The sequence below is a fragment of the Botryllus schlosseri genome, chromosome 12 (assembly GCF_051294905.1).
Source record: "Botryllus schlosseri isolate E-star chromosome 12, Bs_hap1, whole genome shotgun sequence".
NCBI classification, from domain to species: domain Eukaryota; kingdom Metazoa; phylum Chordata; class Ascidiacea; order Stolidobranchia; family Styelidae; genus Botryllus; species Botryllus schlosseri.
In genome coordinates this window covers 4,877,796-4,897,325 of record NC_137247.1, presented here as the reverse complement: position 1 = coordinate 4,897,325, position 19,530 = coordinate 4,877,796, and the positions used below count along the sequence as shown (strand labels likewise).

General features: G+C 40.7%; 1 protein-coding gene across 1 annotated transcript; it reads right to left on the bottom strand.

Moving 5' to 3' along the window:
• Positions 1–2,622: 2,622 nt before the first annotated feature.
• On the bottom strand, positions 2,623–10,728 carry LOC145451634 (UDP-glucose 4-epimerase-like). Its single transcript, XM_080329845.1, has 7 exons — positions 10,415–10,728; positions 9,721–9,895; positions 8,590–8,740; positions 8,182–8,347; positions 7,160–7,285; positions 6,580–6,695; positions 2,623–4,615 (listed from the first exon to the last, which is right to left on the bottom strand). The coding sequence occupies exons 1-7, from the start codon at positions 10,592–10,594 to the stop codon at positions 4,459–4,461; spliced, it is 1,071 nt and encodes a 356-aa protein (XP_080185971.1). The 5' UTR covers positions 10,595–10,728; the 3' UTR covers positions 2,623–4,458.
• Between the last annotated feature and the right edge of the window lie 8,802 nt (positions 10,729–19,530).

The following is a 19,530-nucleotide window of genomic DNA, read 5'->3' as shown; positions in this document are numbered from 1 at the left end:
CAATAAAACATAATAGGTTCGGTTAGAACAGAGAACAGAAATACACATTTTGCAATTTTATTACTTTACTACTAGTTTACGACAACGTAAGCTGTTAAGCATGGATCACTTCGTACGCGGTCAATTTATTTGCGAGAGAACAATGGAGGCTCAGTGAAACTGCCGATCATTGATTGATTGGTCGCTCTCACGGGTTACATCGGCATTTCGTGAACAATCCGAACATATGCAAGATAAAGTGATTTTTATCGACACCGATTACTTGATGACTGGAAATTGACTCGTGAATTTTTCTCCGAGTCACGATTCAATTCACATTTCCGATACGCCGAGTCAGCCATTTTAGCAAGTGACTCGAGTCATCCCATCAACACTGCGTTCAACAGTAGCAGTTGTTGGTTGACGAAACTGAATTTGCACGACTGCACGTGCGTGCACTACTTGTGACACACCGAGTTGTTTCATTCTGACAATTACAATTTTTCATAATGCGCTTATTGATATAAGAACCATGCAATGCCCACGCAGTCTTGCTTCATTTAGGATATTGCGGCACGTTGAGCATAACACCATGTCAACCTATTTGTTTCATCTGATTCACAATGAGCAGACAATAGGCCGTCTACAACAGTAGGCTACAACCTGTAAATGTGGAACGACAAGTTCACCGACAGTACAAAATCTACGATACAAACGAAATGCAGGTTGCAAAATTTTTTTTGACTTTGTAAACAATTTTGACATTTTTTGACCTAACGCTACAATTTTGAATACACACGAGATTTTTCAGGGGACCGACATGCCTCTTATTAGATCACTTATACTCAATTCGCAAAAACTTGGAAATTGAACACATAGTTCCGAATCAGACAACTCATAAAAAAAATCAGTATCAGTACACATGGCGCGTTAAAACGGCTTATTGGAGTCAACTCGGAAAATCAACCTTTTTTTACTCAACTCACGAAAATTCGGCTGTATGTAATTTCGAGGTCGAGCCGAAAAGTTGACCTTTTTTTAGACAACTCACCGGTGATTACAGATTGTATGCCCATTTTTCGGTTCCCAGTATTTGTGGGGCGATGATCGGCGTGGAGCTTGGAAAGGGGGCGATGAGTCGAAGAAGGTTGGAAACCACTGGATTAGACAAAGTAGAATTATATGGATGTCCTAGTCGACAGTCAAGGGCTTCCGTTCGAATAGGCGACGCACAATTGGCGCCAGGACCGTAAGTGCCGCACCCCAAACCCCCCAATTGGGGGGGCCCGAGCTCGAAGGGGGCCCAAAATTATGTCATGAATTGACATAAATTATTTTTTGAAAAGTTGTGCAACTTTTTCAAAAAGTTTTCGCGCTTCGCGCGATTTCAAGTTGCAAAATTTCTTTATTATTGGGTACTCTTCCCCCCCAAAAAATACGCAACATTTATAGAAATGGGCATATCAGCGTTGGCCATCACCGCGCCACGACGAACCAAGACGTATAAAGTCTTAGACCATGCAATATGCGACTCCAAGTAGTGTGCCAGAACGATCGGCAGCGAGAAAGCCTTGGCCGTAAAGGACTGCTTTTATGCTGACCAAAAACTTCGAAATACCAAAAACTTCGTTATATATACGAAATACATATCGGTTAATTGTCCATATAGGCGCCTAAATGACTGGCGCCGAATGTTCTTGTCTTGGCAATCTGAACCTCACAAGACAAATACCATCCCGCAGAGAAAAATTATATGGCAATGAAGAAATGCCAATTTGAAATCGTGTGATCTTTTAGTTTAGTACGTTTGGGCGATTCTATATTTTTTGATATAGCAGACAGGTGGTCACGAAATAACATCATGTAACGAAGTCATACCAACGGGTACGCCGCCCGAATATGTTTAATTATTATTTACGGGCTCTACAGTTTCGAAGACACCTCGCTAAGCTATACCGGTAAATATGAGTAGAGTGGGCAAGAAATTCATAACAATATATATGCTATTCCCGATCTTATTGACCGATTTATCATGAAATATCGAAAATTTTCGCGCATGGCGCTGGCTCACGAAACGGTACCACTATAACTTCGTGGTAAAAGTGAACAACGTGATGGAGGACGGTTTATCACCTAATGGAAGCCCATGACTCAAGTTTTTTTGGGGCCTGACGAAGTGCTGTTTCGTTCCTGTCAACGGGCATACACCCGGAGATGTTTAACTATTATTGAGGGTTCGTACCTTTTCAAACTCACCTCACTCAGCTCTACGGGTAAATCAGATTACGTGAGCAGAGAGAGGGTAAAAATTAATAGCAATATATATGCATTTCCCGATCATATTGCCCGATTCAGTCATGAAGTATAAAAATTTCTTCGCGCTTCGCGCGTTCAGCCGAGAAAAGCTGACTCACTAAACGAAGCCCCCCAGAAGTTAGGTTAATCACCCTATGGGGGGCCCAAGACCAACGTTTTGGGGGGGGGGCCTGACGAAGTGCTGTTACGGCTCTGATTGGCGCCTATGCGATATAACCAAGCAGTGCCCGAAGACTTCTATTTCTTTCTTGCGCTAGCCTTTGAAATGTCATCAGAGTACAATTTAAACTTACACCTCAACCCACGCGGCACACAGCAAGACAAACATCCCAGCCTTCATTTAATTGCGTACAAACATACCAACGTAATCGAATGAATTGGATCTGATCAATTCGTCACATTGCGATAACACTCAAACGGAATGGATATAATGGAACCAATCCAAATTAGAAACAGCGAGAGCGGGTAATACAATTGAAGAACTTTTGTACCGTATGTGGGAGCAACTGGGCAAGACCGCGGACCATATTTCCCAAATACCCCCGAATTACGATAAATACTCAATACCCTCAACAGACATTTTTGCACAAATCACCATTCACCATGATTACAGTGGAGTGCACACTAGTCAGAGGTAAAACTGTTCTATGCTCTATATATCCGCCAACCGCATTTGTATTCCAGAATTAGTATCAAAACGCGCTTGATCTGACATTGGCTTATCTAAGTCGTAAGAAAGAGATGGATAAAATGAAAGTATCACGAAATATAAATCGATTTAACGATAAATATCAAGGCACTTAGCAGCATAACAGTTAATGAAACCCACATTTTGTTCTTTTAAACAGGCGACAGAAAATTATGCATCTGTATTCTACAGCACAGAAGCACATTATATAGGATGAATTCGAAAGACATGTCGCGAAAATACACGATCTTCGCGCACAGTGAAGGGTTGGAAAAGCCCGATATAGTTTACTGATTATTGCATGGTAGGGTAGTTGGGTATACCCGATTCCGTTTCATATGTGGCTTTTAGCTGTTGTGTGGACTGTGGATTGAGTTCTCTTTGTGCCTAATGATCGTCTTCTGCTATTTTTCCTATTTCAGAGATTCGTACTTCGGAATAACTGCCCGTTTTCAAAGATGGCCGATCGATCTTTGAAAACGGCCGGTTTTTCTGAAGTACGAATCTCCGAAATGGTAAAGACGGGCACTAAGGCACAAAGAGGAATCAATCCACAGTCCACTCAACAGCTAAAAGCCCCATATGAAACGGAATTGGGTACACAACTACCCTACCAAACATTAATCAGTAAACTATATCCGGCTTTTCCAACCCTTCACTGTGTACGAAGATCGTGTATTTTGTCGATTTCCGCCATAGCGCGAGGTGCAAATCGTATAAACCTGACTCTCTGGCACAAAATTTTGCTTCCACGTCCATTCCAGCGGGTAAAATCGAGTCAAACACACAAAATCTCATGGAGATATGTCCCACTGGGTTGGGTTGGTTCCGTTTTTCGGGCACCGCCGCCAAAAAGAATCACAAAAGCGCGGTACACAGAACCAACTACACCCCTAGGGATACAAATCTATAAGGATTGGTGTGTTTAATTCGTTCCTATTCATTGTAATGGATGTCGAAGCAAACTCTGGTAAAAGGGGTTCTACGCCATGGCAGCAATCTGGTAAACACACCTATTTTCCACCCATGTATTTATAATGTACAATGTTGAAAGGTAGTCTATATGGAAATTCTCAAAATTACGAAAACCGCGTCGTATAACAGCGACAACTAAAGGTGACACGTACATAAGTGACATTTGAAGAATCTAGAGAATTACGAAATGAAGCGACCGAGGTATCGCCAAATAACGCACGACAATACGCGTTTGAAGAAATCCGGGCAAACCAAGCATGGAACAGCATACAGCGTAATAACATATAAATTTCATGGAACAACACAAAGTTTGGAAGATTACAAAGCTTATAAAGTTGATAAAAGCGGATGATATTGAAGCCGTCGTAAGATGAAGAAATCGGGTGAAACAAAGCGATAAAACTCATGATTTTTATCACAAACAAATGCGCGATAATATCAAGATAATAAAATTCGACTAAATCTTTTTCATGCCTACGTATTGCGGGTTGGCGCGCGTTCTAACTGGCGTACCCGTTTGGATTCTTGGATTGAAAAGACCACAGGTCGCGGCACATGTCCGCGACGGTTTTAGTGGCTCGCCAATTCAGCTCTTTAGCCGCTAGAGACGGGTCGCAGTAGACCTCCGCCACGTCGCCCGGTCTACGGTCGCACATTCTAAACAATACGAAGCACTGCATGAAAGATAGTAAGCGGGTCTTACAGGATAGACAGAGCGGTACCTACTAAGTAAAAACTAGGTACTCTAGGTCTAGTTTGCCTAAAAGCAAAACGTTCAAGCAATCAGCGCCTCTGACACAGAGCTTGTGAAATACGGTGTGCCTGCTCTATTGTCCAACAATCAGATCCGTAACGTTCCAGGTAAGGTAGGGAACCAGCATAGGCGATCAATAATTGTCAGCATTGCTACTCGAATAGAAAGAGAAGTAATGACATAACGTTCAAAGTACAAAGTAGAAGCAGTTATTTCCAAGACAAGGAAAATGAAAGATCTGACAAGTTGTTGTTTGTAGTATTCCTGGTGTTAGTCGACCACTATAGTCATGTACACAGGGCCCAATTTAATCATTATCATTCTGGAACTGACGACTTGTAGCACGGCCCACTTCTAGGCATTTCATAAGACACCGCTTACACGGCGAGGAGGAGCCTAGATAAACCTCCAACACTTAGGCAGAATTTCTGTAGTCGACCGACTCGAACCCGCAATCCATTGGTGTTGCAGCTGTGGATTATACCACTCAAATAGTTGTGGCCGAGGGGTCGTATCATATTAGCAATTTATCGGAGGCACCACTTTTGAAATTCCAAGATGTATGCAAAACGACTAACACTGCATATAGATTCAATCTTCAAAAGTATATTAGTCATGGTGATAGAGGAGGCTATTTCGAGCGGTATGTGATGCAAACTTGTGCTAAAAGTACTTTCCAAATGCTTTTGAAAATCCGAATTGTAAATATTACGTAGTTTTTGTTAGTTCAAGTGAAAGTAGTTTGGAAACAATTGGGCAGTGGGTGAATTTGACCATTAGAACTGTAAAAATTATTAACACGATGAAAGCGCTTCATCAAGGTTGCAATAATCAATTCGAAAATGAATGAGTACGTGAATTGTGATATGTGACATTTGTTGTGTACGTGTTAATGTATTCGGGTTAAGGCGCTGGTATGATCAGGGGTCGCCGAGTGCCGAATTCAACATGCCAGATTCACTTGTAACCATTGGCATCACCAAGCTCAGTCGTATCAGCCCCAGACCGGCGAACGCCACAGCGCAGCTTGTTTGAACTGAGGGCGTCAAAATGTCAAAAACGCGCTTGCCTACAAGGCGTGGTAATTCAACTCTAAACAAATCGCGATTTCAGCATAACCGCGTCAAACGGACATCGTCTTGTTTAAATGTTAAGCGGCAGTATAAGGGCTCTATCGCGTTACCTATTCAACCCGTGACCAGAAAAGTATGGGCGTATAATTATACTGTAACGCGCAACCACATGACAGGCAGCAGCTAATGGCCGAATCTTAATTGGTAATGGCTACTATTCTCTGTTTCAACCGCCGTGAATTGAACAAGAAACAAACGCGGCTTAATGTAACGAAGTGCTACACGCCAATAAAAACAACGATCCTTACTCGAGAATGTAACACATAAAAGGAATTGTCTTACCCGCTACCGACATGCGATGAGTCGCTAAATTTACATCCGGGCAAATTCTACTTCGATTGTCACGCCGTAACGTAACAATAACGGCCCACTAGAGCGCAACACCAGTTATTGCTTCTTTACAGCTACGATCAACATAATTACGATACGATGACATGTTACCGTCCTATTGAATTCCAGTTTCAAACTGTGACGAAAATAACACGGCCCATACATATTACGATAATGTATTCCAAAGCCGCGCATAGGATGGCATACATAGTGTCAACACTTCGATTGATTCCAGACATGAGTAATTAAAAAATCAAGTATGCAGCGTAGCTGTTACAGAGCTTGGTAGTGCTTTCGTGTACAAAACGCTCTTCGAAAATAACACATAGTGAAGTTGACACATATATATAAAATATATTATTTGGGGTTTTCTTATTTTTACACGGCTAAAAAGACATACGTACTTGAAAGGCAACTCTCTGCCTACCGCCTCGCTGAAACATTTCAACATTTCTAACACTGAAGTGCCAACTCCCGTCCCGAGGTTATACGCCACGAAGCCTTTCTTTTGATCCAAAACCTACCAGAACACATTCACACATTGCGGAATAAAATTGGAGTAACATACTCATAGATTTCAAATTACATTTTCACATTTAACGAACCTACAGAAAATGCGACGGATATTAGATACTTTAAGAAAACTGCGTTATGCAGATATCAAAGGAAACCAGAACGTGACAATGAGACCTGAATTACCATATAATTATTGTTGCGCACGTCTAGACCCGTCAAGATTAGCATGAGAAACCTCTAAATTAGTAGCTAAGGAGGTTATGCTGTTACGTGTGTCGAAAGATACGCAGTGACTCACTCGGAGAAATAATTGACAGCATGAATAGAGTTTATGACACACAAATTTGATTATAAATTGTATTTCCATTCATAATCTAAAGAACGACGTTCTTCAAAACTTTGTTGAGCGATTTGAATTTGATTTGTAGCAACAGTCAAACAACTTCCTATATGTATAAGCGCACTTACGTCTAATGCTGCTGTGTGTCCTTTGGCGAGGTCTACGATATGCACATAGTCACGCACACCAGTGCCATCCTTAGTCGGGTAGTCGTTACCAAAAATATCAAGGTGTGACCTTCTTTTGACAGCAACCTGTTAAAATGAATGGTTCCGTTCCAGTGCAAAAGTTATAATAGTATAATTACATTGCCCGCATCTGAACAGAAGAGATATGCCACAGCAAGCAGCTATTGTACAGGCAAGTGACTTTAAGTGGGGAGAATGCCCCTGGAATTGGAAAATCAGTGAAACACAGTAAGTTAAAACTAATGTAGGATTGTGAAATTTGGATTCAAGGTGCTTCGGTGGACGTCCCAAATTCGATAAAAATGTGGTTGTAAATGACCAAGGTTTTTTCGAGTTCAGTTGGATTTTTCAAACTAATTTTTGGCAAAAATTTCCTTGATGCTCATTACACATTCAAATCATTCTGAAGAACAAAATGAAATGTTTGTAATCGCTACAAATGTTATCATGTGAAGGAAATTAATTTTTCTCTCAGGAAATTGGAAGAATTGTTCATGTTTGAATTTGACGAACCAATAGGGGTGAACCTCTTACCTATACGAAACAAAAACTTTTCATCTTGTTCACCACCTCAAGATATATGTTAACCTACAAATTTGCCGAGTTGATCGGACGATTTTTCCATCCCCAAAAATGATTGAGGAATGAAATATGACAATTCTGAGAAAACGTCACTTTGATTTCGTAACATATAAATGTAATAACAGTTGAGCTTAGAAAACTTCAATTCAAACACAGTTTGTAGCGAGTAATATTGTTAAAATTCATTTACAATCACACATTCTTTCTTGCGATCGTCAACTTGCGGAAATAAATTAATTTGATCGCGATGGGTCTGATAATTCAGTCTTAAATTGAACGTAGATATGTGCTACAAGTGTTGATTATATTCATTCCAGAATATGTCATTAACAAAGATACATGTCACCATGAAATGCCTCTAACACACGCCTCTTGTTTACCTGAGCAATATAGGGCATCAGATTATTTGGGATTCCCTTCGGGTCCTCCCCAATACTCCCGGATGGGTGCGCGCCGACAGGGTTGAAATAACGAAGCGATATAACTGTCCAGCTCGGGTCGGCGTGGCACAAATCCTTCAACATGTTTTCGATGAAGTACTTTGTACTGTAAATCAAACGCGACACCACCGATGCAGAGCATGCAAGAATGAAGTGCGCCGAGTCAACAATATTTGTGTTCTTAACAAGGTCATAAGAGTGAATTTGAACAGCGATAGCATTCAAGTAAATATTAAAGTGTGTTAAAAACTTCATGTATGAGAGATATTGTATTTCAAATTAATATTTACAGCACTTTCTAACACCAGCTAACACCTCATTCGTCATAACAGTCGGAAACCCATTTACCTGGCATACGGACACGTACAGTTTCCGGTCGGGCATTTTTCAGTCAGGGGCAGGTCCTCGGGTCCAGGTTCGGAGTATACGGTCGCGGAGCTGCTGAAAATCATCTTGGTCACTCCATGCTTTTGCATAACTTGAATGAGCTTCATGGAGCCTTGAAACGTGGAATAGTCTAGTTACCGTACTGGATATGACACCACTGTATTAGGCCACAATACGTAAATACTGCATACCAGTAGGATTATCTTTACCAGTAACTTCTAATAGGAATATATCATATTAATTCATGAAATGCTGATAATTTCGTAAGACGCAGTGTATGTCAACCTGTGGAATGGTACCCACTTGTGCGGATGGAAAATTACAATGCTGACGGGGTTTACGTTTTTTTTTTTTGCTTTTTCTGAGGTGTAGTAAATAATTCAAATAAACTTGATAGGTTATTAAGTACAGTTGCTCTCTAACTGTTGTCGTAGTGACGCATTTATATAATTTAAATAATTTTGTCTTGCACCAGCCGGAGTGAATCAATATTTATGCACTAATATTATGACACAATCAAAAGTCTAGTTCGAAAGCCGATATAAAGACCTGGTCAGTGGTTATCCAAACACGACACGTTCTTGTGAAATTTCCATAACTTATTAGGCCAAAAACGGTTTAAGTGAACTAGCTTACATCAAAACGAGAATAAGGGGTTATCTTGTTAATGAGACACTCGATGGCTTTATGTGGGGAGCTTTGGAGAAAGAATTTACACCTAAATGGTCTGAAATTGCCAGAAACTTTTATAAACGACCGTTTCAATGGTAAACCGGTAGTCTACATGCTGGAAATTTGAATAAAAAAGTGTTAACTCTCATTCATTTTCTTTCTGTGTAACAATTTTTGATCGGTTTGTGCTGAAGAAGTTTTCGCAGAATTGCAAGTCTAAAGTAAAACTGATTTGGTCATCCACAATAGTAATTTAGGAAATGCACTTCCACAACTCTCTTTACAAAACATCAGTTCATGAAAGTTTGATCATTGTCCTGACTTCAAGACTTCATTACCGATACTTCTAATGTGCAACAATATTTAAATGTCATGATACCACATAAAATAAAGATGTGTATGTTACTGCTTTTAAATTACCTCCAAGATTATTGCTGTAGTACATCATTGGAAGTTTTTTAGATTCGCCGACTGCTTTAAAGCCACCAAAATGCATGACGGAAGACACTTTGTACTTGGTGAATATTTTAGCGAGGATTTCTTCATCTCCGTAACTCCCTTTTATAAATACCATACGTTGGCTCTTTTCTGGGGGCTGTAGAATGAAGAGATTTAAAAAGCAAGGCATATATTTCACTGTTTCAAGCAACTAGACTCCAACAGATGTATAGAATTAGATTATAGCTACACAGTTTTTTCCAAATTAAATTAGAATTATAGCTACACATTTATTTCCAACTTATATTACATTTACAATTACTGAATTTGCGAAAATCAAAAAAATGGCATCAAGTTCAGATCAAATCCATGCAGCGATTTCATGAAAACCAGAAACAAGATTGGAATTAAAATTACAGCATAAAAAGTATTTCCAAAATTAGATTATCGTATCATCATTTCGCTCTAATTAGCTAGTTGTCCAAGTCTGCAAAATAGGTGTGTAGGCTAGTAGCCTATTTCAATTATCTTTTAACCTTACTAATTTCAATACTACGGAAATATCTTTATCAAAAATTATCATCTATGAGAAAATTAGGTACTTCATTCGCCTCATAATTGCAGATTAGATATTTATGGATTCAGATCTTAGATCTTCAATCGACGGAATCCTCACCACGATTGATTTAATCCGTTGCAGTACAGGCGGCAGCTCATCATCTTCCTTGCCACCAACTGCATTTGTCATATTATCCACCACAATTACGGGGATATCCTTTTCAAGTAATTCCACGATTGTGTGACTTCCAATAAAACCTGCTCCCCCCGTAACAAGAACATATTCCTCGGCAACCATACCGTAATTTCTATAAAACCAGCTCTGTAAACACAGATCATGATCATCAATGCTCTATACACACTCAAGAGGATGGAGGTTGCAACCAACTAGAATTGCAACCAACAATTGGTCATCAAGCTGATCCAATTCATACAGTTTTAAGCAGCAACAGAGACAAAATACCAATCAATCAGACTTGTAGAAACCATACAGGATTTTCAAGAAGCGCAACTAGAATTAGAAATACTCAATTTTCTAAATCTGCTACTATCACTAGAACTACTCCAAAAAGCGTTAGTTAGTTGCCCGTTAACTAGCTAAATAAGTATAGTTTGTATACTGTTGTCGTTATCAATATTTACCCAGTATGACTAATTAGTTCATGGTCCATGGATTGTTTTTCATGTGCTCTTTTCGAAATCATTCAAGCATTTCTCAGTATGGACTTGTACATGTACACTGTCCAGCAATATGCCTGCCTGGTCAGCGTGGAATAGTACAAAATTACCGATTGCTATAATACCTGGCCCTCTGGCTGGCCGGGACTGTTCAAGTCCAATGCCTTACTAGAGTCTCGGCACGTTTTGCCTGATATATCAGGTGAGCAGCGATGATTCTCCAAGTTGATGTGATTTAATAAAATAAAATAAAACGTATAGTGTGAGGTGTCAGCACAGGACACCGAGACCCAATGCTTGGTTTTACAGGAGTGAACGTACGTAAGACATAGAACACATGCTAATATGCTCTTTAATGTCCAACTGAATAACATCCGACTCTGCAAGGACATCCCTGAAACGCAGAAATGCGAAAAAACTCACCGTAAACGCGGAGACAACAGAAACGGCGAAAGTCTGCAATTGCGAACTAAACTAAACTAAACTAAACTAAACCGCTAAACGCGGAAGACGCAAATAGCAATGCACAACGTTCGGTCATTGACCTTTATAGGCAGCACAACGTAAGCAAGTCTAAAACGCGGAAACAGCGGAAAATAAACACTTGCGAAATACGAACCTAGGCGAAAACGATTTGTCGTCAATATTTCGGTGGAAAACTCTTCTTCTGTGAAAGGTGCGGATTAGAATAAATATCTGAATTATTGGGAAGTGAAACGCCGCCAAAAACGAGCTTGAAATGAAGAAATGGCGGAAAAGTCGACAAGTAGTTTTGATTCATTCCTATCGGGGCCCCAATCCTATTTTTTTCATGATATCGCATTGTTGTGGTGTTTTAAATCGATGAAAATAATAGCAAAACGAACGAACGAATGAAAAGTCATAGGTCTGTCTTCATTTTAGAGCATTCTTGTGGTGTTTTGAACTGAAAAAATTTATAAAAAGAAACGAACTATAGATTACAGCTATCGCTGTCCCATTCAGATACATTGATCGGATAAGCTACTTCAATAGCGTAGTAGGTAGAATGAGTCTCATCAGAGGCAGGGCCGTAACTGCCGCACCCCAAACCCCCCAATTGGGGGGACCCGAGCTCGAAGCAGGCCCCAATTTTTTTGGTGAATTAGCATAAATTATAAAGTATTTTTTGAGACTTTATGCAACTTTTTCAAAAATTTATCGCGCTGCGCGCGATTTTAAGTTGCTAAATTTTATTATTATTCGGTACTCTTCCCCTAAGAAAAATAGGTAAGATTTTTAAAAATGGGCATATCGGCGTTGGCCATTACCACGCCACGACGCACCAGACATATACAGTTTCAGGCCATGTAACACGCGACTCCAAGAAGTGTGCCAGAACGATCGGCAACGAGAAGCCTTGGCTGAAAAGGACTCCCCTTATGGTGACCGAAAGCTTCGTTGTATATACGAAATACACATAGGTTTATTCGTCCATAGGCGCCTAAATGACTGCCGCCGAATGTTTTCTGTCTTGGTAGTCTGAACCTCACCAGACAAATACCATCCCGAAGGGAATAATTAGATGCCAGTGAAGAAATACTAATTTGAAATCGTGTGATCTTTTATAGTTTATTACGGGTTTGGGCGATTCTATATTCTTTGATATAGCAGACAGGAGGTCACGAAATAACATCATGTAACGATGTCATACCAACGAGTCCGCCCGTAAGAAGATGTTTAATTATTATTTACGGACTCTACAGTTTCAAAGACACCTCACTCAGCTCTACCGGTAAATTTGACTACGTGAGTAGAGAGGACAAGACATTGATAGCAATATATATGCAATTCCCGATCTTATTGACCGATTGTATCAAGAATTATCAACAATTTTCGCGCTTAGCGCTGGCTAACTGAACAGTACAACAAGTAATTTCGTGGCAAAAGCGAACAACGTGATTGGGAGGCGGGGGTCGGTTTATCACCCTATGGGAGCCAAAGACTCAAGTTTTTTTGGGGGGCCTGACGAAGTGCTGTTTCGTTCCTGCCAACGGGTATACACCCGGAGATCTTCAATTATTATTGAGGGATCCTACCTTTTCAAGCACACCTTACTCAGCTCTACCGATAAATCAAATTACGGGTGCAGAGAGAGGATAAAAATTAGCAATATATAAGCAATACCGATCATATTGACCGATTCAGTCATGAATTATACAAATTTCTCGCGCTCCGCACGATTAGGCCAGCAAAGCAGAATCACTAAACGGACACCCAATAAAGAAACAGCGTGTACCGAATGTAAACAGCATATAGTAGGAGTGGGGTCTGGGGGGAAAAACCCCCAGAAGTTCGGTTTACCACCCTATGGGGGGCCCAAGACCAACGTTTTTTTTGGGGGGGGCTGACGAAGTGCTGTTACGGCTCTGATCAGAGGTAGGCTACAACTTTTGATAGTAATACGCTGTCCTTGTACTCCAATTGGGCCTACTCATGTAAGTCATGAGCGGATCTATCTGGACCGGTGTCGCAAAACCAAAGTCACAGGGTTTCGAGTCACAAGTAAATTTTAATTTTATAGTTATGACTCAAGTCAAGTGACCGACTAACCATCTTTCGTTGTATCGCAGTTTTTGTGATTTTTAAAATGATGAAATTTTATTAACAAACTTGAACTGGAACTCGAGTCAAGTCGAGTCATTTTCAATTCACCACCGAGTCAAGTCCGAGTCCAGTTTATATAGCCCAGTGGAGTCCAGTCTAGGGGTGCCATACGTCCGGAATTTCCCGGAAATGTCCGGAATTTCACTGTTCAGACTGGCGTCCGGGAGGAAATTCTAAAATATGCCAAAATGTCCGGAATTTTGAAGGCTTGAAATAGGATTAATTTTTTTCGTAAATCAGCATAAACAATATTGTTTTTTGGCAGATTTACGCGCGCGCGATTTAGTGTCACATTCGTCGATTTCAATACGTATACCACCCCCCTCGCAAAGCATGCAATCAAAAATTATTAAAAGTAACCCTCATTTACCGAAATAAGTCTAGTTGTAATCGCATTTATAGGAGGACGGTATATTCTTAGAGTCGGAAGGCCGTTTAGATGCTTTAGTCAAAGATAGAGGCTCTAAACCTTGGGGTCGTTTGCCTTTATTCTGGATTTCGCAAAGATATTGAACGTAATCAGTTTCCAAAATAGATCGTGATTCGTGAGTAAGTCTGGGCAAAGGTCTAGATATCCATGTCCGAAAGCTGCGGGTGCTATTTGTATGATAAACGACGAATGACATGTCATCAAGTTCGCTATATCCACACAATACGACCAGCTAACAGCAAATGACGAAAATAAATTTTAGCGACGGACTCCAGTAAAGCGATATATATATAATGTGGCACCAGCGCCGTAACAACACTTCGTCACCTCCCGCGCAAAAAAAATCGTTGGTCTTGGGCTCCCATATGATGATAAACCGAACTTCTGGGGGGGGGGGCGAAGCCTCCCAGACCCCCCTCAGGCTATACGCTGTTTACCGCTACTTATCAACTACATTAAGGCCCGTTTACCCAGTCAGTTTTTCTCGCCTAAACGCAGGAACGAAACAGAACTTCGTCAGCTCTACCCCCCCAAAAAAAAAAAAATGGCGCGAAAATTTTTGATAATTCATGATAAAATCGGTCAATAAGATCGGGAATTGCATATATATTGCCAGGGCCGTAACAGCACTTCGTCAGCCCCCCCCCCCCGCCAAAAAAAACGTTGGCCATGGGCCCCACATAGGGTGATAAAACGAACTTTGGCTATCCGCCTTTTGCCACTTTTTGACATCTGCATTGGGTGTCCGTTTAATGAGTCAGCTATAGACCTAGCCTAGTCGCGCCATGCGCGAAAAATTTCAGTAAAACATGATTCAATCGGTCAATATGATCGGAAATTGCATGTATATTGCTATCAATTTTGATCCTCTCTCTGCTCACGTAATCAGATTAACCGGTAGAGCTGAGCGAGGTGTGTTTGAAAACGTAGGACTGCCCGATAATAATTAAACATCGTCGGGCGTATATTCGTTGGCAGAAACGAAACAGCACTTCGTTAGCCCCGCCACCCCCACCACATAAACTTGGGGTTTGGGTTCTCATAGGATGATAAACCGACCCCCTCATCACAATGTTCGCTTTCGCCACGAAATTAGCTGCACCGTTTAGCTTTTCGCGCTCCCGATAGTTCTGGCACACTATACTTGGAGTCGCATGAAATATGTCCTAAATCGTTATATATCTTGATGCGTAGTGGCATGGTAATGGCCAACGCCGATATATCCATTTCTATAAATTTTTCGTGTTTTTTCTTGGGGGAAGAGTACCAAACAACCAAGATATTTGGCAACATTAAATCGCGCAAAGCGCGAAAAATTTTTGAAAAAGTTGAATAAATTTTTAAAAGACAATCTATAATTTATGCTAATATTCACGAAATAATTTTGGGCCCACTTCGACCTCGCCCCCCCCCCCCAATTGGGGGGTTTGGGGTGCTGCAGTTACGGTCCTGTATATTGCTATCAATTTTTTGTCCTCTCTGCTCACGTAATCAAATTTACCGGTAGAGCTGAGTGAGCTGGTGTCTTGGAAACTGTAGGCTCCGTTGGTATGACTCCGTAACATGATATTATTTCGTGACCTCCTGTCTGCTATATCAAAAAATATAGAATCGCCCAAACGTAGGCCATAGGCTACTAAACCAAAAGACGCACACGATTTCAAATTGGTATTTCTTCACTGGCATATATTTTTTCACTGATGGATTGTATTTAATTGTCTTGTGAGGTTCCGATTGCGAAGACAGGAACATTCGGCGCCAGTCATTTAAGCACATATGGACATTGGACAACGAAGTTTTCGGTCAGCATAAGGGCAGTCCTTTTCGCCCAAGGTTCTCTCGCTGCCGGTCGTTCTGGCACACTTCTTGGAGTCGCATGTTACATGACCTAAAACTTTATATGTCTTGGTGCATCATGGTGCGGTAATAGCCAACGCCGATATGCCCATTTCTATAAATCTTGCGTGTTTTTTCTTGGGGGAGGAGTACCCAAATATCAAAATATTTCGCCACTTGAAATCGCGACTAGCGCGAAAAAAATTTGAAAAAGTTGCATAAATTTTCAAAATATTATTCTACAATTTATGCTAATTTACAAAATATTTTGGGCCCCCTTCGAGTTCGCCTCCCACCAATTCGGGGGTTTGGGGTGCGGCAGTTACGGTTCTGTATGGCACTATAGTTACATAAGACACGAAAACCAAATCATTCCTTACCATTTGCTTAAACCACGAAGTCGGTGACATATCATGCCCACGAGAAAAGCTGCCCCGTACGAAATTGAAAAGAAAATCCCCAGCTTTTGAACACCAACTGTGCAAGACACAAAAGCTCTATTAAATTCAGACCGCACAAAACCTACAACCAATCCATCTTGGATATGTTTGGGATCATTAATATTCTATGATTCGAAGTTATGTGACGGATTATTTGATAAAAATGATATTCGGAATTTCGCTACAGCTTTTTTTGCCTACGTTTTTTGCCAACAATCGTTCATTTTCCGAACCGGGACTTCCCGGCAACAGTTTTTGTCATTCGGAAGAACAACCATGTGCACAAGAATCCCGATAATTTGAGCGACGCAGAACACTTCCAATAGAGTAGCCTATAAGAAAAAATTCAGTGGGAATCAACTTCCTGTACTGGTTCTTATTGTAAGCAAATGCGCCTTTTTTTCTCCCCGTCTGATGATCCGCACGAGGATATATTGGCAAAGAAATGATTCATGGATATATTTCCGATCTTGAACTTTATTTCGCTGTCTTTTAGATTCAACGTCGATATTACGCTGATTATTGCCTGTGCAAGAGCGCATATATGGATATAACCGTCGCAACTGCAGATGACTTGCTCATATTTCCCCTGTTTACGTTCACGTTTTAATACATAGAATTTGCTATTGATCCTATTGCACCCCTACGATACTCTCTCCAACTCCAATCAGCATCCTGGCCGTGTAACTGACTACAGACGCGGATAGAGCAGAGTCATATAGTGAAAATAGCTGACGTAATTTCGCCAACTATGACACACAGCTTACGGCCCAGTATACAGACCAGGGGAACATAGACCAGTATTGTTGCGACGCATAGTATTTCGTACGACAATACACCCGCGGTGGCAGTCCATGTTTCACGCCAATGCTCGTTTGTGTATTCAGTAAAATATTTTGCGTGCCGATTCTAATGCATATCCAACAGACAAAACATACAGTCTCCATTTCACATCCATCTCGACGTTGCCTCATTGTAAACACAGCTTTTGGTGTAAAATGTGATACCCACATCCTCATAGGCAACATACACCGGAACAATGTAATAGGCCTACTCGATCATATTCGGAAGACATCTGACAAGCGGTTTCCGATTCTTTAATTATTCTGTACCAATCGTGCCACTAAACTGCGTCAGCATAGCAATTAACAGATTATCTCTGTATATCTACGCTGCAAATTGCTATGAAAGATCCCAGGCAGACATTGGAAATATGACTATTTCGTATGTTGGTCGAAGCAAAAGAGATTTATGATATACGAAATGAAGATAGTTGATTACGGAGGACAGAAATGACGATGACAAAGTTCACAAAGCAAATTAATTTCACATGTCTATGTCCATGTCAAATGCCCAAGTTCATTGTTGATGCTCGCAGCACGCTGACACACAGTGCCTATTCCGTTTCTCTCGCCAACCAATTAATCAGATGCTCCGTCCAGTGGCAATTACGAATTCCACTATAGTTTCCGATATAATTTAGCAAGATAGCAAGATGCTAGTACAAAGCATAATCCGATTGATATCGGTGGCTCTGTGAGAAGTTGGCAATAATAGATGCGTACGGGGGACTGGGGGCGGATCCCCCAGAAGCTGCGACTACATACTTATGGGGGCCCCGGAAGTCTCGCCCAGGGTCCCCCAATCGTAGGGCCACCACTGGGTGCAGGGTCCGTTGAGTGTTCGATATGACCTGTCTAGAATCTGAATAGAGCAACGCAATGTCGCTCATCCATCTTATTCATTTCCTTGCTAACTATCATGGTAGAGGCTACCTTAATAAGGACAATACACATTACACATTTGTTGAAGGTGTTAAGTCAGGAACCAACGCGGAATCTTGTGTCTGATTACTGCCGAAATATAAGTTAGCCTGCATTATCAATTTAAAATGGATAAAAGGATTCGCGCACTAATATGGACAGGTCGCCCTCCGAAAAACATACGAGATTTTGGTTATGAAATACACAACACATCTAACAATTAATGGGAATTGTAACATGGACCTAAAAAGGTAGGATAGCGCTATATGGTTATATCATACGTCCTCCTTTTGAAAGATATCGAAAATATCCCCCGAGGACGTCCAAATGTCCTCTTTTTTGGCAATTCGTCCTCCTTTATAACTTTAAGAATCAGGCGATTGTAGAGGCACAACTTAGAAACGTCATAAATGTCGCGAAATCTGAATTTCAACGGCAGTGACCGCAAGGATGGCGAAACATTACATGTCTTACAAGAGTCGAGTTGGAAAAATGACCTTTTTATTTCGTCAACACAACATTATTTCTGGTAATTTTATTTAAAGTCAACGTTTTCTCGTCTGATTTTACAAGTTTTGTGATTTGTAAATGTGTCCTCTCTTGTCTCCTCCGAATCTCAAAATATGGTGATCCTACATAACTAGGGTTACCAGACGTTCTCCTTTAGGAGGATTTGTCCTCCTTTGTCAGGTTTTTGAAAATGTCCTACGAGGACGCCTAAATGTCCTCTTTTTTGAGATTTTGTCCTCTTTTTTGAGAAATGTAGGGCAAATTCGACTAATATACAGTAAATCAGCACTGAAGTAACGCTCCGACGGCTATTTCGGGAGTTGAGCCGCGAAAGTTTACCTAGTCAACCACCTAATAATGTAAAATAAAAACTGTAATTTGGCACTGCGCGAGAAAGTTGATTTTTTTAGTCAATCGGACACGAAGTGGGAAAAATTTATCATTTTTTCAAGATTATCCTCCGGTATTTTCAGTTTGAAAATTTTGAAAAAGTGTACTCCTTTCCCGATTCCAAAATATGGTAACCCTAACTATAATGAATACTTGACACCGTTTAGGAAATTACTCCAGTAATCAAAAATGATATTGAAACTTGGGACAATGCTAGATAGCATAATCAAGATATACCAACGAAAATCTACTCGTCCATTTCGGAATAGACCGCAATCCGGTTCCAACACGCTGGTTGCTAAATGTGGCGACGGGACGTCGATCGCTTTGTCGCAGACAGACACTCAGACAGGTACGATTCTCTCGTTTCGCGGTTGCCTGTGTGTATCGCGTTTTAGTCTGGTTTAGTCTTGTTGGGTATTGAAATGATGAAATTTTTAGCCATAAATTGTTTTGAATTGAACTATATTGTGGACGCGGTAGGAGACTTTAATAAAATGGTGGTATCAGTATGTGTTGTGTGATGGATATTTTCCGTGTAGGAAATTTGTTGCAACTGACT

Coding starts and splice junctions, on each gene's coding strand:
- LOC145451634 (XM_080329845.1), bottom strand. CDS start 10,594: ATGGTTGCCGAGGAATATGTTCTTGTTACGGGGGGAGCAGGTTTTATT. Junction 9,896..10,414: donor AACGGATTAAATCAATCGTG/GTGAGGATTCCG, acceptor TTCATTCTACAG/CCCCCAGAAAAGAGCCAACG. Junction 8,741..9,720: donor CTACAGCAATAATCTTGGAG/GTAATTTAAAAG, acceptor CCACGTTTCAAG/GCTCCATGAAGCTCATTCAA.